Here is a 19,076-nt window from a genome sequence, read left to right on the forward strand (position 1 = left end):
AAAAAAGAACCTAGAATGATTTTAGAACTGAAAGAATTCCTTGAGATAAATTTATCCAACCGATGCCCCCACTTCACCCCAGAAGTTATATGATTTACCCAAAGTCTTTTAATTAGTAGAAAACCTAGAATTCTAGCAAGTTATTTCTACTCACTGTGAAAAAGATCTCCTTTGAATTATGAACAAACCATAATTCTAAAACATAACAATTTTTAGTAAACTGTCTTCTGAAATTCACTATTTGGGGGCTTTTTTTCTAAGGTAAAAAATGGCAATAACCACCACGGAAATGCTTCAGATGAAATTGGTGATGTTTCAAGGATTTTTTTTCAGTCCTATTTCTCTTGTTCTTTATTCAATCAAATCCCCCTGCTGGAGAAAATATATCTTTAGATACCCTCATGTATTTTCTCCACATAGCAAAATGTGAAGAAATGGAACTGCCTTGGCCAGAGGGTGATTTTCTCTACAAACCAGCTTCTGGCAGGCCCAGAGACTTGAAGTGAGTAGGAGGAAGGGAATTTTCCAGAATCTTCAGTGATTCCTTCCAGAGGGAAATAAAATATCCCTGCTTGCCTCCAAGTCATCCCACCAGTTTCTCAGTTGGTGGGGCTTGAACTAACAACAGGGAGGGTAGAGGGTGAATGGGATCCTCGTACACATTACCTCTGGCTTGTGCAGCAACTTTTAAGTTCTGTCCATCCCAGACCATCTTCTGAGACTGATGCTCTGCTACTACCCAGGTGAGTGACTTACGATATGATATTACCAAGCTTTTACATAACTATCACCCTCTTCCCGAGAATACCTGTGTTCCTGAAAGGGTTAAGATACACTTTGCTCTGGGTTTCCTAATTTTTTTTTTTTTTAAGATTTTATTTATTTATCAGAGAGAGAGAGACAGAGGCAGGCAGAGGGAGAAGCAGGCTCCTTGCTCAGCAAGGAGCCCGATGTGGGACTCAATCCCAGGACCCTGGGATCATGACCTGAGCTGAAGGCAGACGCTTAAGCGACTGAGCCACCCAGGCGTCCCTGGGTTTTCTAATTTTTATAGCTCCTTGGTTTAGCTTAAAATATTTAATTTGCTCTTTTCAGTTGTGATGACTGTTGGAATGTACAGTATGTTATGAGGGTAAGTTTCTCAGATATCTAGAGACGTCCATTCATTATTTAGAGCAGTAGTTCTCAAAGTATGGTCCTCTCTCATTAATGGCTTTGCCTCATACTTACATGAGAAAATAAAGATCCTCAGTAGAAAGTCTCTCATTTTCCCACCTCCTATATAAATGGGCTGGCATCTGTGCCTATCTTCTCTTTTCACTTTATTTTGCAGGGATTACCTACTCCGCGTCAAAGGCCCACCTTCACTTGTGCCTTGGATTCCAACCCTCAAGGACCTCCATCCATCAGTTAATTACCTTTGCTTTCTGTTGGGTCATTCTCATCAGCATATAATTTGCTCTAGTTTATCCTTTCTTTTTCAAATATCCTACCTTGATTCTGTATTGTTCTTCAGCTCTGTCTCATTTCTCTGCTCTTTTTTTCAGCCAACATCTTTTTTTTTAAGATTTTATTTATTTATTTGAGAGAGAGAGAGAGAGCACAGGCAGGGGGAGCAGCAGAGGGAGAGGGAGAAGCAGGCTTCCCGCTGAGCAAGGAGTCCAATGTGGGACTCGATTCCAGGACCCTGGGATCATGACCTGAGCAGAAGGCAGATGCCCAACTGACTGAGCCACCCAGGCGCCCCTAAGCCAAACATCTTAAGGATTGTTCCCACATGCTCACTTCATTTGACCTTAATTCAGTCTTTTAAAAAAGTTTTTTGTATGTATGTGTCAAAATTATATATCCAAATAGTTTAGACTCAAATGATTCTATAAGGAATTTTAAGACAAAGAGCAAATCCCTGGTCATTTTCATCTCCTCCCCCAGTTTTCCCTCCCTAGAGGCAAGCACTCTAAAGTCTTTCAGGTAAATCTCTTGGTACATATCTCCATATCTTGAACTAATAGGTGTATCGTTACTCTTGGTCTTTATGTTTTTTTTTTTTTAAAGATTTTATTTATTTATTCATGAGAGACAGAGACAGAGAGAGAGAGGCAGAGGGAGAAGCAGGCTCCCAAGGAGCAGGAAGCCCGATGCGGGACTCGATCCCAGGACCCTGAGATCATGACCTGAGCCGAAGGCAGACGCTTAACCATCTGAGCCACCCAGGCGCCCTTAGGCAATATCTATTGGTTTCTCACCTTGGAAAATGAAGATTTATCCCTCTTTCTTCTTCTGTCACCACCATACACATGCGTGCATGTGTTTACATTACTATGACCAAGTATGTGTGATTTAGAGCTGAGCCATGTAGTAAAACTATTACCATCCTTCCTTTCCACCATGATAGTTTTACCCTGAAGATAGTTTCTTTTTTTTCTTTCTTTTCTTTCCTTATGTGTGTGTGTGGTTTTCTTTGTGGAGTTCTTTATTGTTTTTACTCTTCTTAAAAATAAGAAACTTCTTATGTAAAAAAAGAAAGAGTAGAGACATATGCCCTTGCTTTTTTTTTTTTTTGTCTTCTAAAGAATACTTCGTAAGTGGTTATAGCCAACACTTCTGGTGCTGCATGCACATCCTCTCAGCCTTTACTATTGTGGAACATACCATCCTGACTTCCACTTGTGCATAAACCTCCATTTCTTTGCATGAACGCTTTCTTTGGGACCAGTGCCCTCTCTATTTACGTGCAATGCAATCCAAAATTACCAGGGAATGAACATTCCACTTCCTAGGAGTAGTCCTTGAAGAATGACAGAAGGGAGTGGTAATAATACACCAGCTCTCTCCTCTCAGGTAATATATCTTGAAGCACGTATGCAACACCATTTCTCGGAGTTACTCAGTGGGATTAAGCTCCAGTTACCCACAATGGCTGCTTTATTGACTGCCTTCATGTTCCTATATCATGTTCCCCCTTTACTAATGGTGCTTCCTGGGCTCACCTCCTATATAAATGACTTGTACTCAAATCCTCCTTTCCATGCCCTGCTTCTTGAACAACACAAATTAAAACAATTAGTGCTGAGTATTTCTTATTATATCACATTTTAGGGTACATGATATCTGGTGTCCCAGTTTTAGAAGATGCTAAAATTGATTAAGTGGGTGCAGGTGGTATCAGCCTGATCCCTCCATTATAAAATTCCCTTTCCTACCTGTATTAGAGTTTTCCAGAGAAACAGAACCAATAGTATAGATAGATGGAGATTTATTATAAGGAAATAGCTCACGTGATCATGGAGGCTGAGAAGTCTCAAGATCTGTAGTCAGCAAGCTGGAGACCCAGCAGAGCAGATGGTACAGTTCCACTCCAAGTCCCAAAGCCTGAGAATCAGAAGAGCTGATGGCCTAAGTTCCAGTCTGAAAGATAGCAGGCATGACCCCCAAGAGACCAATGTTTCAGTTCAAGTCTGAAGGCAGTAAAAGACCAATGTCTTAGCTCAAAGAAGTAAAGGAGGAGTTCCCTCTTGCAGAAGAGTCATCTTTTTGTTCTAATTACATCTTCAACTGACTGGATGAGGCCCACCCACATTAGAGAGAGCAATCTACTTAGTCTACTGATTCAAATGTTAATCTCATCCAGCAGCACCCTCACAGACTTACCCAATATAATGTTTAACCAAATATCTGGGCACCCTGTCACCTATTCATGTTGATCCACAAAATTAACCATCACACTATCTTTCACTGAATACTTTTAGCAGACACTAATGATTATTGCCTATATTAATTACCTCATCAGGTGTTTAAAATGGTGATTTTTATTTTTTTTCTTTTCTTTTCTCTTTCTTTCATAATTTAAATTTTAGGTAGTTAACATAAAGTGCAAGATTGGTTTCTGCAGTAGAATTCAATGATTCATCACTTACATACAACATCCAGTGCTCATAATAACAAGTGCCCTCCTTACTACCCATCAAAAATGGTGGTTTTAAAATGCTAATGTTCCTTCCGCATTTATTAGTTAAATTTTATCAGTATAAACTGTTCTTCATCAACTATTTGATTACCCTGAAATAGTTTGTGTGGAAAGGGTTTGATAGGGATGCCTGGTTGGCTCAGTCAGTTGAATGTCTGCCTTCAGCTCAGGTCATGATCCCAGGGTCCTGGGATCGAGTCCCACATTGGGCTCCTTGCGCAGCGGGGAGCCTGCTTTTCCCTCTGCCTGCTGTTCTCTCTGACAAATAAATAAATAAAATCTAAGGGGAAAAAAAGGGTGTGATAAATGTGTCCTTTTTGATGACTTACATTTCTAAGTAGTTATCACTAATATACCCCCAAACTCCTTTTCAGTTGTCTGAATCATTTTCAGTATGATCATTTCCATCAGAAGCTCTATTAATTTTGTCTTCCTAAACAAGGCTCTCCAAGGGCCTTCCGACTCCTTGGAGAGCCTTCTGACTGAGTATCCTCTAGACCCAGTACATGGCTAACATCCCCGGATCTTCCTTCACCATCAACCTGGGAATTCCCTTTGGGCAGTCTCCTGTGTGGAAACTTCTGTTCTCTGAATGCCATGTCTCCCTTTTTCCATTTAAGTGGAGCATATCTTCCACTATTTCCTTGAGAAAGGGTGTATAACTCCAAATTCTAGGTTGGAAATTATTTTCTTTCAGAACTCTGAAGGTATTGTTCTATTTGTCTTCTAGCTCTCAGTGTTTTTCTTGGTACCCTCAATTCATTTTCATTCCTGATTCTTTGTTTTTGAATGCTCCTTTTCCTAGGAAGCTTGTAGGGTTTCCAAACAAGAGTGCTATGCTTTGTATGTTCAATTTTTATCCATTGAGCTGGACAGTGAAAGACTCAAGTCTTTCACTTCTAGGATATTTTGTTGAATAATTTCCTTGGTTATTTCTTCCTGTGATTTTTCTCTTTCTGGAATTCCTAATATTTGGATGTTGGATTTCCTGGACTGTTCTTTCTTTTAAAAATTCTATTTCTATTTTAGAGGATTTTTGCTCTGCATTCTGCGAGATATCTTCACCTTTTCTTCCACTCCTGCTATCTTGTGTTTAATTTCCAAGAGCCCCATTTTGGTTCTGGAAACTTATGGCATTGCCATTTTATCGATAAATCCTTCAATATGTAGCTTTAAAATTACTCCTTAAAAAATATAACAACAAAGCTATTATCACCAAAAAATGTAAGCTTTAATATCAAGAATCCAGGGACTCTTCAAATTTCCTCTCTTGCTATATACATTAAAAATTCTTCTCTATGTGAGTCAGTGGTCAAATAAATTCCATTTATTTTATTTAATTATATAATTATTTTTTAAGATTTTATTTATTTATGTGAGAGAGACAGAGAGAGTGACAGATATAGCAAGAGAGAGAGAGCCTGAGCGAGGAGGAGAGGGAGAAGCAGGCTCCCCACTGAGCAGAGAGCCCAACTTGGGGCTCAATCCCAGGACCCTGGGATCATGACCTGAGCCGAAGGCAGATGCTTAACTGAGCCACCCAGGCACCCCAAATTCCATATATTTTAATTGCTTAATAATAATCTTAGATTTTCTTTTAATCTGCAGTTCTTTATTTGTTTTTTTTTCCCCTTTAATTGAATTATTTAAGAATCAGGTCATTATGATGTAGGGTTTTCCACAGTTTGGATTTGGTTGCTCGCATTTACGGTGATTTTACATCTTCCTCTTTCCTCTGATTTAACTGTGATTAGGCCTGAAAGCTTGATTAGGATCAGGCTTGATTGCAAGGGGGCATTAATACTACAGAGGCAAAAAAATCATCAGGAGGCAAAAAAGTTCTGATCGATCTGATGTTCTTTATTTTCATGATGTTAGCAGCCATGAACATCATTGTCTTTATCCATTATTTCATTAGAAGGTAAAAATGGTGATATCATAATCCTCTCTTTCCTTCTTCATTTATTAGCTATATTTCTACAAGGAGAACTTCCTCTCATCAATGTTCTAAAAAGATTTATCTATATTAGAGAGAGAGAGAGTGCATGAGGGGCAGAGGGAGATGGAGACAGAATCTCAAGTGACTCCATGCTCAGCACAGAGCCTGACATAGGGCTTGATTTCAAGACCCTAAGATCACGACCCAAGCCGAAACCAAGAGTTAGATGCTTAACTGACTGCACCACCCAGGTGCCCCTCTCATCAATTTTTTCATTACCTAACTTACAGTTAATGCAGAGAAGGCAGGGTAAATGTTTAATTCTTTCCCTTTATTTATCAATTTTCAAAATAATGAGTTGGTTTCCTAGCATCCTCCAAAGATGACAATGGGTTCTCTTTTAATTATAATCATTATCAGCATATCAACATCCACATTTAAACATATTTTGTGTCAATACCTTATAGTTATTATCCCTTTGTTGCTCTAATCTAATTATGCCATCTTTGACTTGAGAAAACTTCTTGAAGTTGGCTTCTGAGTCCTTTTGACATAATCCTGTGGTTTTTGTTGTTGTTGTTTGTTTAATTCTAGTGTTTTTTGATAATTTCCTTGTTTCCAGTTTGACAAGATGTTACAGGCTCATTCGCATGACTGATGCTTGGAATCATGAATTTGAACTGAGACTATCAAAGTAAACTCATAATATATTTTAACCCTAAAAACGTCTTTCATTGGAAAATCTCAGAAATAAGGACTGAGAAGCAATAAGCACAACTAGAAGCCCAGATTGCGATGTCTTTATATCATTTCCCTCTAAATATCATTTCGTAGGACTTGCTGGAAAAATGGCTGATTCCACATGTGGTGCTGTGTTTTCATTTGAACTTCCAAGTTCATTCCTGTTACTGGCAGAATTGAGAATTATATTGAAATTCAGTTCTATATACAGACTTCAAATTGAACATCCCCTAGAAAAAGCTATAGGGAACCACTGACATTTTACATGGTCAAGTAAACCAAGTCAGATTTCCATTTTAGAAGTACCACTCGGACAGCACTTCAAGAATGGTGTGTGTGACAGGGGTGTGGCCAGCAGCTGCACAGGTGGGAAGATGCCTAGTTACGGGTACTAGTTGTGATTCCTCTTGGATATGGGCAAGGCCTAATAAAAGACAGCAACAGTGGGGGAAATAGAGAACTGATTTGCTAGCTATTAAGAAGCAATAGCTTCAGGTCTTCGTGATTGAAGATGGTGGGGGGGGGGGCGGGGAGCCTGGAGGATGGGAGGTGGAGAGTACTGGGTTACCGAGAACTTCAAACAACTATTTTTGTGCCAGGCGTAAGCTGTGGAAAAGTCCTTAAGAGTAAAGGGAGGGGGGCAAGAACTCGTGGAGGAAGCCCCCACATACCCCAGCCCATTTTCCTATGAACTAGCCTTGTAATAATTAGGTAAATTTGAAAATGTCCTGCACAGGTGGGCATTCTAACCTGTGGTAACCAGCAGCCTTCAATAAGCCTGGGTTTCAGTCCTCTAAGAATTTCCGGAAAAGCTAATAATATAGGGGCCCTTTTGGCCTACCCGGTGAGAATTACTGGACAGAAATCTCCTGATATGAAGAGAGGTCTCCCAAGTGGGGAAGGAGGCACCTTGCAGATAACCACGAATCCCAGTCAAGATACTAATCACTGATGACCAAGGATGGGGCATTGACTGTTTTTTGAAGTTGTGCGCCGCCGAGCAGAATTTTAAAGCCACCAAGAACGTGTGGCGAATGAGCTGTCCGGTAAATCATTTCTTCCCTTTGCGAGGCTGTAAAATCCCTTTTTTAAATGTGGCCAGGTGGGTAAAGGGGGGCCAGGGTGACAAGGATACAGATTGGGCAGACAGGAGACCGGTGGCCAGGATTAAGGAGGAAAAGCCACAGGGTCAAGAGACTACATCAATGTCTTCTCCCAACCAGCATCAGCTGCAAGGGAGCCAAGCACGCTAAATGCCGAGAGCCAGGTATCTCCCTTGCCCTTCCGTAGGCGGCACGCGCCTGGGACTCGTTTCCAGCCTCAGCGCCTGCGCAGCACAAGACGTCGAGCCGGGGAGAAGCCAGGAAACTTCCACGACTACCTTCCCAGGCCCCGCCCCCTCCTCAGAATCAAGAGGGAGGAGCGTCGCGCGCGTTCCGAGCGCCAAAGCCCCGCCCCCAACTCCGGCCTAAGGTTCGCGCCCGCCGCTTCGCCCCTCCCCACATACCTCTGCTCCAGACCCATTTCGGAGGCGCGGCCGACGCGCCACGCAGGAGGCCCGAGCACGAGCGCGTGCGTACGTAAGCGCGTGCCGACCCCAGCGCGAGGAGGCCCCGCCTTCCCGCCCCGCCCCCTCCGGCCTCTCCTCTCCTCCTGCTACCCTCCTGGAGCTGAGGATCCCCGCACCCGAGCGCACTCTGCGGCTATGGAGGTCCCTGGGAGCCTGTGCAAGAAAGTCAAGCTGAGCAATAATGCGCAGAACTGGGTGAGTCGGGGCAGAGGAGCGAAGGAGGCTCTGGGAGGCTGTGGCTGCAGCTCATTCCGGAGCCGCTGCTTCCCTCCCGCCTCCTCTGCATCCTTCTTGGAGCTCGGGGATGGTACCCGAGGCCGTGGCGCCTCCCAGCTGGGGCGGTGTTGCGGGGGCGGGGGGTGCCAGACGGGCTGGCGCGGCTGGGGTCTCTGGCTGGGCGTGGTGTGCGGTCCGACCCACCTTCTGGGGGGGAAGAATGCCCTCTTCCCCAGCTCCTCGGCTCAGAAGAGACCTGGAAGAGAATCTTTTGGGAGTGAGCTGGCGGCTGCTGAAGCGTGCACCCCCGACGGGGGATGCTGCCCGCATCCCTTAAAGTGGCCTGAAGGTCTGCGGAGGAGGCGAAGGCGGGCGCATTCGGTGCGTTCTAGTTTTTCTTGGCTCTGCCAGTGCACTTAGCCCAGGTTTGGATCCATCTCCATGTCTTTCCATTTCTGAGTTTCAGTGTGAAGGGAGAGTACCCAACAATGTGGCCATTCATGAGTTGAGACTGCTCTGAACTGAGGTTCTTTGTGGCTCGGTATTAGATTGGAATGTCTAACAAATAACATGGAGTCTTAAGGACTCGATTTCCGGAGACAGTAAGGTATGGGAAGACTAATGGTTTATAACGTTTAGCAGGAACTACCAGTTGCGGGCGCCTGGGTGGCTCAGTTGGTTAAGCAACTGCCTTCGGCTCAGGTCATGATCCTGGAGTCCCGGGATCGAGTCCCGCATCGGGCTCCCTGTTCAGCAGGGAGTCTGTTTCTCCCTCTGACCCTCCTCCCTCTCATGCTCTCTGTCTCTCATTCTCTCTCTCTCAAATTAAAAAAAAAAAAAAGAACTGCCAGTTGGATTTGATGGTCAAGTGCTGTGCTCTCAGAAGGTTGCTTCCTTCCTTAATTCTTTGATGATCAACGGCCTTAAGATTTTGTAAGTATAGAGCAGATTGCAGGGGGGAGAGGGGGAGGGGGGTGTCCAACTTCGGAGTCAGGAAGGGAAACGGTTTTAAGTTTAGACGGGTTTTTATTTCACAGTACAATACGATCACGAGGTTTAATTTTAAATGCAACCTTGCAAATCATCATTACCCTTGATGAGTCAAAGAAAAAAAAGCCATTTCAGGCAAATGTTCATTTGAAGTCGTGAATTTACCGTATCTGTTGTTACCAAGGATTCTCATGTGATTCCTTTCTCCTTTTAACCTTATGTGATAAGGAGGGAAAGGAGATAAAAGGTGAATTACAACATTGGAAAGAGCATTGGACTACTGGCATGGTCGCTGGTTCCAGCTTTGCCATTTAGTAGCTGAGTGCTCTTGAGGAAAAACACTCTATGTCTTTAAACCTTAGCCGACTTAACAAGGGTGTAATAGTGTGCATTTCACTGGGCTGTTTTGAGGGGTAACGAAGATAATGAATTTGAAGGTGCGGTGAAACCAGTACCATGTAACTTAGTATTGTTCCTGTACCTTGAAGTATTTCCTAGTTAGGGAAATAGGTTGGCTAAATTAGGGTATTTACAGATAATTTCAGTTATACCATCCATAATTTATTTATTAACTTTTGCCAAATAGATGTGTGTTCTTTGTAGAGACTTGTGCTGCTCTTGGAGAAGATGAAAAATGAGGGACTCCGTGCTTGCCTTCCAGTTGCTCATGGCCTGGTTGGGCTTGTAGGTGGCATTTGCCAGGTGATGAATATGACACCACAGTGAGTGGTGTAAGACGCATTTTATTGCAATTTAGAGCAGAGGTTAGTTTATCTTGGGTGTTTGGAGAGGGTTTATGGAGGAGAAATGTGCTCAGATTTGTGAGTCAGAGAGGGACTGAAGGAATAAGGGGGCTGGGAATAAGAATTAATATTATTTTTACTCCAGGAACAATGAAGAAACCTGTTTAACTACTTGGGAGATTTTTTTTTTTTTTTTAAGATTTTTATTTATTTATTTGAGAGAGACGGGGAGAGGTCCAGGGAGAGCGAGTGGGGGGGAGGGGCAGAGGGAGAGACTCTTCAAGCAGACTTCCTGCTGAGCATGCCACCCACCGCAGGACTCAATCTCCTCACCCTGAGATCATGACCTTGGCTGAAACCAGTAGTTGAACACTTAACCGACAGAGCCACCCAGGCAGGCGCTCCTACTCTGGAGAATTTTTATTGAGGAGTGGAAATGAGTTTGAATGGGTAGGGTGGGGCTAGGTTGTGCAGTTGTTAACGTTTGGTTGCTGAGTTAAGACTTAATTCCATAGGAGATTTTTTTTTTTTTTTTTTTTTAAAGATTTTTTTATTTATTCATTTGAGACACAGAGATACAGAGAGAGAGAGAGAGAGGGAGAGAGCATGAGCAGGGAGAGAGGCAGAGGGAGAGGGAGAAGCAGGCTCCCCGCTGAGCAGGAAGCCCGATGCGGGGCTCGATCCCAGGACGCTGGGATCATGATCCATAGGAGATTTTTGAGGATGCTAGAATTTTTAATTTTATGGGCCTTAGAAGTCTTTTTTTTGCCCCAATAGAGATGGGGCAAAAATCCCTCGTATTTCCCTTTCACATACGTAAGTTAACTAATGGACACTAGTGTGAAGAACCCATACGCCTTTAAAGTTTCCATCACATGACGAAATTGGATTTCCAGGAAGACTGGGCTACTGAGGAAGTTAAATACTGCTAGAGTCCAGATGTCAAAGTCCTGGAGAACAGACAGGGTTATAGTGAGGTTTCAATGAATTAATAGATTTGAAGCATGCCTCGTGCATGAGCACTATTTAAGTTATTCTTGGTATGAATTCAAGTGTGAGGGTACAAAGGGCTGGGCTAATGTGGTAGTGGGAATAGTGGAATAGGTGCATTAAAAACATTCAAAGAAGAGTAAGAAGGAGCTGACCGCAATTAGGGGATGAAAGAGGGAGGCGGGTTAAAAGTTGATACTGAGGATTTAATCCCGGGACATGGGGAGAAAGGTAGTGACATGCTGGGAAATGGGGAAGTAGATTGGGGGCTAGGGTAACAGTGATGATAGTTAAACACTGAAGGAGAGTTTACTCCTCATGGTTTTACACAAGCCCTTTCCTTCTGCCTGGGATGCCTGGTAACCTTTATCACTTACTAAAATCTTCAGAGCTGTGGGCTGCTTTACCATACGGCGGGGCCTTCTGTGTGCACATACTCTTGGATGTTGCCGAATTGTTTGTGCACCCTGTATCATGTTGCATGCTGCTGTTACCATGTATTATGTAGTGAGATTTCATTACGGATGTTCTGTGTCTACACGCAGTTCATATAGCAGGATGGGGGTAAGGAGTGTGCTACAGAGTAAGCTTCGGTGCTTCAGATATTAAAAGCCTAGATAACATAAGTATCTCCGTACCGCTTAAGTTAGAGAATAAACTCCATATGTGGTAGGATTCAAATTACAGTTTTGTCATTTACCACCTGTCTGATCTTGGGCACATTACCTAACGCCTCTCTGCCTCACTGTCCTCAAAGGTAATAATGTAGTTAATAAAACGTAGCTTATAGTGGAGATAATAGTGCTTACCTTCCTAGGGTTATAGTAAGGTTTAAATAAGTCACTATATTTGAAGCACGACGGTGGTGCGTGGCACATGAGCACTATTTAAGGTGTTCTTGTTATTATTTATTCAAAAATATTTAACACCAACTTTGTGCAAGCCTTTGTTTAGGTGCTAGGGATGCAGTGGTAAAAAGACAGAGTCCTACCTGCTCTCGTGGATATTGCATTCTGTCTGGGAAAGAGTTAATTAAAAGGCAAACAAATGAATAAGATAATTTTCCCTTTTACCAGTTCTCCGTTTTGAGCAGTTTGTTCCTTATACTGCTAGATGCCTTTCATAGAAGGCCAGTAGCCCACTCTGGATTTTGGGGAAGACCGAGGTGGAACAGAAAAGAAACAAGCATTTAGAAATGGAACATACAGCTGATGAAAAGCTGAGGAAGAGGCCAGCATATTCATTCTTCAGAACATTGGCCTGACTGTGTTCAGGGGCAGGTATTGATCTTCCAGGGAGATGCTGCTGGAAAAATTGCCCGAAGAAGAGGGAAAGCTGGACTTCTACTAAGAATGGACTCTTAATGTTGACTAACAATAATAACAAGAAGAGTGATGGCAAGGTCTGGATCTGTGTTGTCTAATCTGATAGCTGCCAGACACCTGTGGCAATTGAAATTTAGCTAAAACTAAGTAAAATAAAAAATTCTTTTCCTTTGCTGCATGTTCTGCACTGCCATATGTAGTTAGTGGCCAGTGGAGTATAGAACATTTTCAGGGTCTTAGAGCACTGTATTGGACAGGGCAGGTCTAGAAAGTTCCTTTGGGATAGCTGCCAACACTTTTTCCTACTCTCTATGTATTTATGGATTCATTTTTACTTTCTTTTGGGGCAAGGAAATTTCGAGAGATAGTGGCTTCTTTGGAATCATGCTTCTGGGCGATTCTGCAGACCTGGCTTCTGGCAGGGTACCAGCAGTGTTAGCCTTCCCTTAGCAGAGTTGTGTCTCTAAATGTGAATTGTGAAATAAGCTTTGCCTGGCTCTGTTACATTTGAGTTTTGAGGGGTAGTTCTCTACTCCAACGGTTCTCAACCAGGTAAAATTTTGCCACTCTGAGGGGGGTGTTTGACAATGTCTGGAGACATTTTTGATTGTTAACGTGTGCGCACGCATGCACTGTGGGGCTTTTGGCATCTGTTGGATAGAAGATGTTGCTAAACATCCCACGGTACACAGAACAGCTCCCACAACAGAATTACCTGGTTCTAAAAGTTATTAATGCTGAAATTGAGAAACACTATTTTATTCTTTGCTTTGAGTAAGAAAAAGGGAAAAAACTGCATAACTGTGAAATGCAAAATTAGTAATTTAAAGTAAAATCTAGTTGATAATACCATTTTCTCATCCACCAGCCTGGAAGTCACCATCTTTTGCTCTGAGACAGATCAATTATTTATAGCATACCAGTGACGGAATAGTCAAACTCCAACCCTGAATTGTTTTGAAAGCAAGTTACTAAGTAAATTAAGTGAAGAGAATAATTTTTCTTTTTGGTATTTACTTAAGTGGTAATTATTTCTGTGAAATTTCGTTTAAGGGTACAGTTCTTTACCAAGTGAGTTTTAACAATAAAAATAGTGGGAATATTAGACATTATCTATAGAAGTCCAGTTTCTAATTTTTAGATGAATGTAGCCATTATTCAGTCTCTTCTCTCTAGTTTTTTTCATGCTTGCATCCCTTCCCTGTGTCTTTATTTCTCATATGTTTAAGTGTACAGTTCATTGTTTTTTTCGTATATTCATAGAGTTGTACAGCCATCACCAATATCTAATTTTAGAACATTTTCATTGCCCCGAAAAGAAATCCCATACCCATGAGCAGTCATTCCCCTTCCTACCCCTTCCTACCCCTTCCTCCTCTGTAGCTCCTGACAACCAGTAGTCTACATTCTGTCTCTGGATTTCTCTTCCAGACTTTCCTATAAATGGAATCATAAAATGTATGGCCTGTTGTGTCTGGCTTTTTAAACTTAGCATGATGTTTTCAAGGTTTCTCCATGTTGTAGCATGTTATCAAACTTCACTCCTTTAGATGGTTGGATAATATTCCATTTTATGGATATATGCTACATTTTGTTTATCCATTTGTCACTTGATGGACGTTTGAGTTGTTTCTCTTCCTTGGCTATTATGGGTAATGTTGCCGTGAACATTCGTGTACACATTTTTGTATGTACTCGCCTATGGTTTTAGTAGTTAATTTCAACTTCAAGGTAGATGTTAGTGTATTTTTGTCTGCCCAGCTTCTGAGCTGCGTCTTATGTGTAGTCAGCCTGGTGAGAGGCGCAGGGGTCTGTCATGGTGTAATGATTTCTTTATCTGTTTATACTTTGTCTCTTCTCTGAAAAAAAATTTTTTTTAAGATTTTATTTATTCATTTGATAGAGAGACACAGCGAGAGAAGGAACACAAGCAGGGGGAGTGGGAGAGGGAGAAGCAGGCTTCCCAATGAGCAGGGAGCCCGATGTGGGGCTCAGTCCCAGGACCCTAGGATCATAACCTGAGCCGAAGGCAGACGCTTAATGACTGAGCCACCCAGGTGCCCCATTCCCTGAAATGTTTATTTTATTTTATTGTATCTAAAAGGGCTCCATCACCAGATAGTCTTAGGAATCTTCTAGGAATCTCTTAGAGCTGGGTTTTCCACCTGGAGGTCATCCAGGGGCCCTTCCATTAAAGGTATTGACATTTAAAAAAATCTCCATTAATGTTTAAAGGTTACTTAATATTTAAAACAGACTCGTTGGAGAGCCATCATGTATATACAGAGCACATGCATGATAGTTGACAGCAATCAGGAAAGCCTGCCAGTAACTTAGTTTTGATTCAGGAGGCCTGGGGTAGTGATTCACTTTCTGACCAGAAACATCCTTCCAGTGTTGCTGTGCAACGTGTTTTGCAGTAGCAAGTTTTTAAGTATAGCATTTTCAGATTTTCTCAGCCTCCAGGACTGTATGATCTTCTCTTTTGCTGTTTGTCTTTAGCTTGTTCAAAAGGTTAACTTCAGTTATCAGTAACTGAACTAATTGATCAGTAACTCTGTGAAGTAAAGGCTTCTTCTCTTTATATGTACTTGACCATCTCTTCAACTTATTCACATGATACTCTGCCATCTCTCCATAGTCTGTGTTGAGACATAAAAGAAACATGACTGTTAATCATTTCAGAGATTCTCTTGGAGGAGCACACTGTTTAGCAGTCAGTTTAAGGTGGGTGGTGGGGCGGGTGATGGGTGTTGAGTCCAGAATTATGCTTGATATTTGGTGTATGCTCTGTGCTTTTACAGATTTCACTTAAAAAGGCAGAGTTGTTCATCAAATCGTAGTGAACTCACAAGGCATTACAATTCTTTAAAAGACATCATAGGAGAAGTTAATTTCTCCCATAGGGAAGTGGATAAAATAAAACCACCCATGTGGAAATTAAGGTGGGTCAAAAAGGCACACAGGGCCTCTTGTGTGCGTCATGACAGAAGTTTGTAGAATGTGTAGAAAATGTGCACCACAAATATCAGAGGCCTGGTGATGTTAGCCTAGTAACAGGACTGATGGTTGTTTAACCCCAAGTGTAGAAAGTGAATAATTCTCTTGAAATGAATTGTCCCACTTCTGCTAAACTTAAGGTTTCTGAATGTCAGTCATCATTTCATTTGCAAGTTATGCAGAGAAAACAAATCATGCTTTTTTTTTTTTTTTTAAAGATTTTATTTATTTATTTGAGAGAGAGAATGAGAGAGAGAGAGCAGGAGAGGGGGGAGGGTCGGAGGGAGAAGCAGACTCCCTGCCGAGCAGGGAGCCCGATGCGGGACTCGATCCTGTGACTCCAGGATCATGACCTGAGCTGAAGGCAGTCGCTTAACCAACTGAGCCACCCAGGCGCCCAACAAATCATGCTTTAAAATAAATGCCTCAGATCTAACTTTTACTGAGCACTGACTAGCACAAGGAAAGAGGTTGGGCGCTGGGGAAGATAGAACTGTAACTCATGTGCTTGACCTACCCTCCCAAGGAAGTCAAAATATATATACATAGAAAGACAGCTGAAAGTATAAAACAGTCCCTAAAGAACAAATCATATAGGCAGTAAGTTATTACAGGGACTGCCTGGGTGTACGTACCAAGCCACATAAATATTTCTACAACCCACCCAGCCTCTTAGGAAAGAAATTGTAAGCCTGATTTCTCCATCTTGTGGAAAGAAGCTAGGCCATTGAAGACCGAGAGTAGGAGTGTGGAATTGGAAGGAAATAACTCACTGGCCCTTCAGTGACTCACTAATGTCCTTTCTTTCGGGCGGAATTATAGGATTTGGCTAGCATGGGTGGAAAAGAAGGGAAGGGGGACTGAAAGAAGATTGCTTGTGGAAGTGGCCTTGAGATTCTCAGTAAAGTTCAGGCATAATCCCACCACTTTGCCTTTCCAGTAGTTTTAAAAAATGCTCTTTGATTTACTCTGAGAAACTGGGAGGTGGGAGGTTGTAGAAAATCTTTTTTTTTTTTTAAGATTTTTTTTAATATGAAAAATCTCAAACACCCACAAACAATAAGCCTCCTTAGATTGCCATATCTGCTACCAGAGTTTTTTAAAGGTAGGATGCAAGGAACCCTGAGGTAGCATTCTTTTCTTGTGGTTAAAACAGACAACCTGTGCTTATCTTGTATTTTCTCCAAACCGCATCCTCAGCCGTTTATAGCTTCTCAGATAATTTTATGCATTCTACTCAGTTTAAAAAGAAAAACAGGAGCTATTTTACAGGGCCAGAATGAATTAAAATTCATTAGGTGCATGTTTCTTCTTGCCCCAAAGCAGAATAACTTGGAATAAACCCCAAAGCAAAATGACCCCAGTCAAACAGGTTCTGTCAGTGTAGGCAGCTAACTATCTAGCACCCTCCTCAAAACCACTCCCTCAACCCACCCCTTCAGACTCCACTCCCTTCTACCCAGGCACCTGGGCTGGGAGCTGAAACTAGCGACCCATGGGAAGAGGTGTCCCTGATTCCCAAGAGGTGAGGATTTCCATGTGTGGAACCTTGTTTTTGTTTAAGATCTTGGAAATGTAGAGCTGGAAAGTAATGTTTGCTTCATTAGTTCATCGAAAAGAAATAGCTAGGGAGACCCGCGTTACAATTTTTCAGAAATGATTATTGAACACGTAGAGCATAATTTTATTGGAAATGCATTTGTTAATGCGATGATTAGTGGAGGAGGGGTACAGCTTTTGTGGTGCGCCTATTCAAAGAATTGTCAGATTACCCTTTGGCCCCAGAGGATTTTCTGCAATGAGTGATAGTAGGACTCAGAAGGGCAGAGATGCTTTGTCCTGTACACTAGGAGGATCGGGGAAGGAGAGGTGGGCAAAGAGATCCGGCACCTCAGGCAGACCATTTTTAGAAAGGAGTACCATCCAGAAGTTGAAGATCTGGATAGAAATACATTCCTTTATAAAGTTCATACTTCTAAAACAAAACACACACCCCCCAAAAAACCCCCCCACAGTTCATGCTTCTATAGCAAGGCTGTTTATTCCCCATTTTGAAGACCCCTGGGCCAGACTACAGCTCTAGTTGGATCCACTCCAATTGCTCCTGCTTCATTTTGTGTCCCTGATGCGGCTGCGGAAAACATGGTCCTGGTGACTGGTTTTGCTTTGAATTGATGATTGTTGGCTTCATGTGAGTCGTTAGGACTGCCCAGCAACCATTCTAGATTTCCCTAGTCACTTTTTCACTCTTGTGCTCATTCTGCACACTGTGTGGAGATGCTTCCCCCAGAAGTCATCACAGGTGTTAAGTGTCCTCTTTTTTGGTGAAGCCTTGCCTGGCCACCCTGTCTGAACGTCACTTCTCTGAAATTTCTTCACAGTTTTGCTTTATTGACTTTTTCTCTTTTTGATACTTATTCCTGCCTTAACTTATTTATCTTTTCCCCCAGCTCTCCCATTAATCCAGTGGCTTTCAAACTCGAGCTTGCTTCATAATCGATTGGAGGGCTTTTTTTTTTTTTTTTAAGATTTTATTTATTTATTAGAGAGAGAGAGAGAGAGCACAGGTAGGCAGAGAGGCAGGCAGAGGGAGAGGGAGAAGCAGGCTCTCCACTGAGCAGGGAGCCCGACGCGGGGCTCGATCCGAGGACTCTGGGATCATGACCTGAGCCGAAGGCAGATGCTTAACGACTGAGCCGAAGGCAGATGCTTAACGACTGAGCCACCCAGGTGCCCCACGATTGGAGGGCTTTCAAGTACAGATTGTTGGGGCCTACCCCAGAGTTTCTGATTCCCTTGGCCTGGGGGCAGGACCTGATAATTTGCATTTGTAACTGTTCCCTGGAGATGCAAAAGCTGCTTCTGCAGGGGCCACACCTTGAGAACTACTGCACTAGGCGGGAGGACTAGGTAAGTCCCATGAGGACAGTGATTTTTATTGGTACTGTTCACTCTTGTTTCATCAGCACCTAGAAGAATTTCAGGCATGTAGTATGCATTCAGTAAATAGTTTTGAATGAATGTTGAATAAGATAAGCGGTATCAAATACAAACACCTTTCAAAAAAATGCTGTCACATATCTATTTTATAAAGACATGCTGCTAAAAAGAACCTAAATTAGGGGCGCCTGGGTGGCTCAGTCGGTTAGGCGTCGGACTCTTGATTTCTGTTTAGGTCATAATCTTGGGATTGTGGGATAGAGCCCCATGTGGAGCTTGGTGCTCAGTGGGAGTCTGCTTGAGATTCTCTCCCTCTGCCCCCCCAACCCCCTGCCCCTGCCATATGCACGGGTGTATGCTCTCTCAAATAAATAAATAAATATAAAAAAAGAACCTGAATTACGTTTTTGCTCCATAGGAAGATAAAATAGAGACTCTGTAATTCATTTTTTTGTTTTTTGTAGAAAACAGCTTTATTGAGATATAATTTGCATACATTCATCTGCTTAAAGTGTATGGTTTAAATGGTTTTTAGTATATTTACAGAGTTGTGCAGTTGTCATCACAAACAATTTTAGAGCATTTCTATCACCCCATAAAAGATCCCTGTACCCATTAGCAGTTACTCCCCCTGCCCCTTGGCCCCCAGTCTCCC

At 42.4% G+C, this 19,076-nt stretch overlaps 1 protein-coding gene across 5 annotated transcripts in view; it reads left to right on the plus strand.

The window, feature by feature from the left end:
• The first annotated feature begins 8,132 nt into the window (after positions 1-8,132).
• PAPSS1 (3'-phosphoadenosine 5'-phosphosulfate synthase 1) overlaps positions 8,133-19,076 on the plus strand; it is a 100,480-nt gene continuing 89,536 nt past the window's right edge. The window contains exon 1 of one of the 5 annotated variants that reach the window (XM_021684512.1): positions 8,133-8,412. In XM_021684512.1, coding sequence (XP_021540187.1) covers positions 8,353-8,412 — 60 coding nt within the window. In that variant the 5' untranslated portion in view covers positions 8,133-8,352. Of the gene's footprint in view, positions 8,413-9,301; positions 9,367-16,960; positions 17,007-18,341; positions 18,392-19,076 lie in introns of those variants that run through there. The other 4 variants (XM_044912647.1, XM_021684514.1, XM_021684513.1 and 1 more) reach the window with 4 other exon arrangements.

The sequence above is a fragment of the Neomonachus schauinslandi genome, chromosome 2 (genome assembly GCF_002201575.2).
Source record: "Neomonachus schauinslandi chromosome 2, ASM220157v2, whole genome shotgun sequence".
Taxonomy (NCBI): domain Eukaryota; kingdom Metazoa; phylum Chordata; class Mammalia; order Carnivora; family Phocidae; genus Neomonachus; species Neomonachus schauinslandi.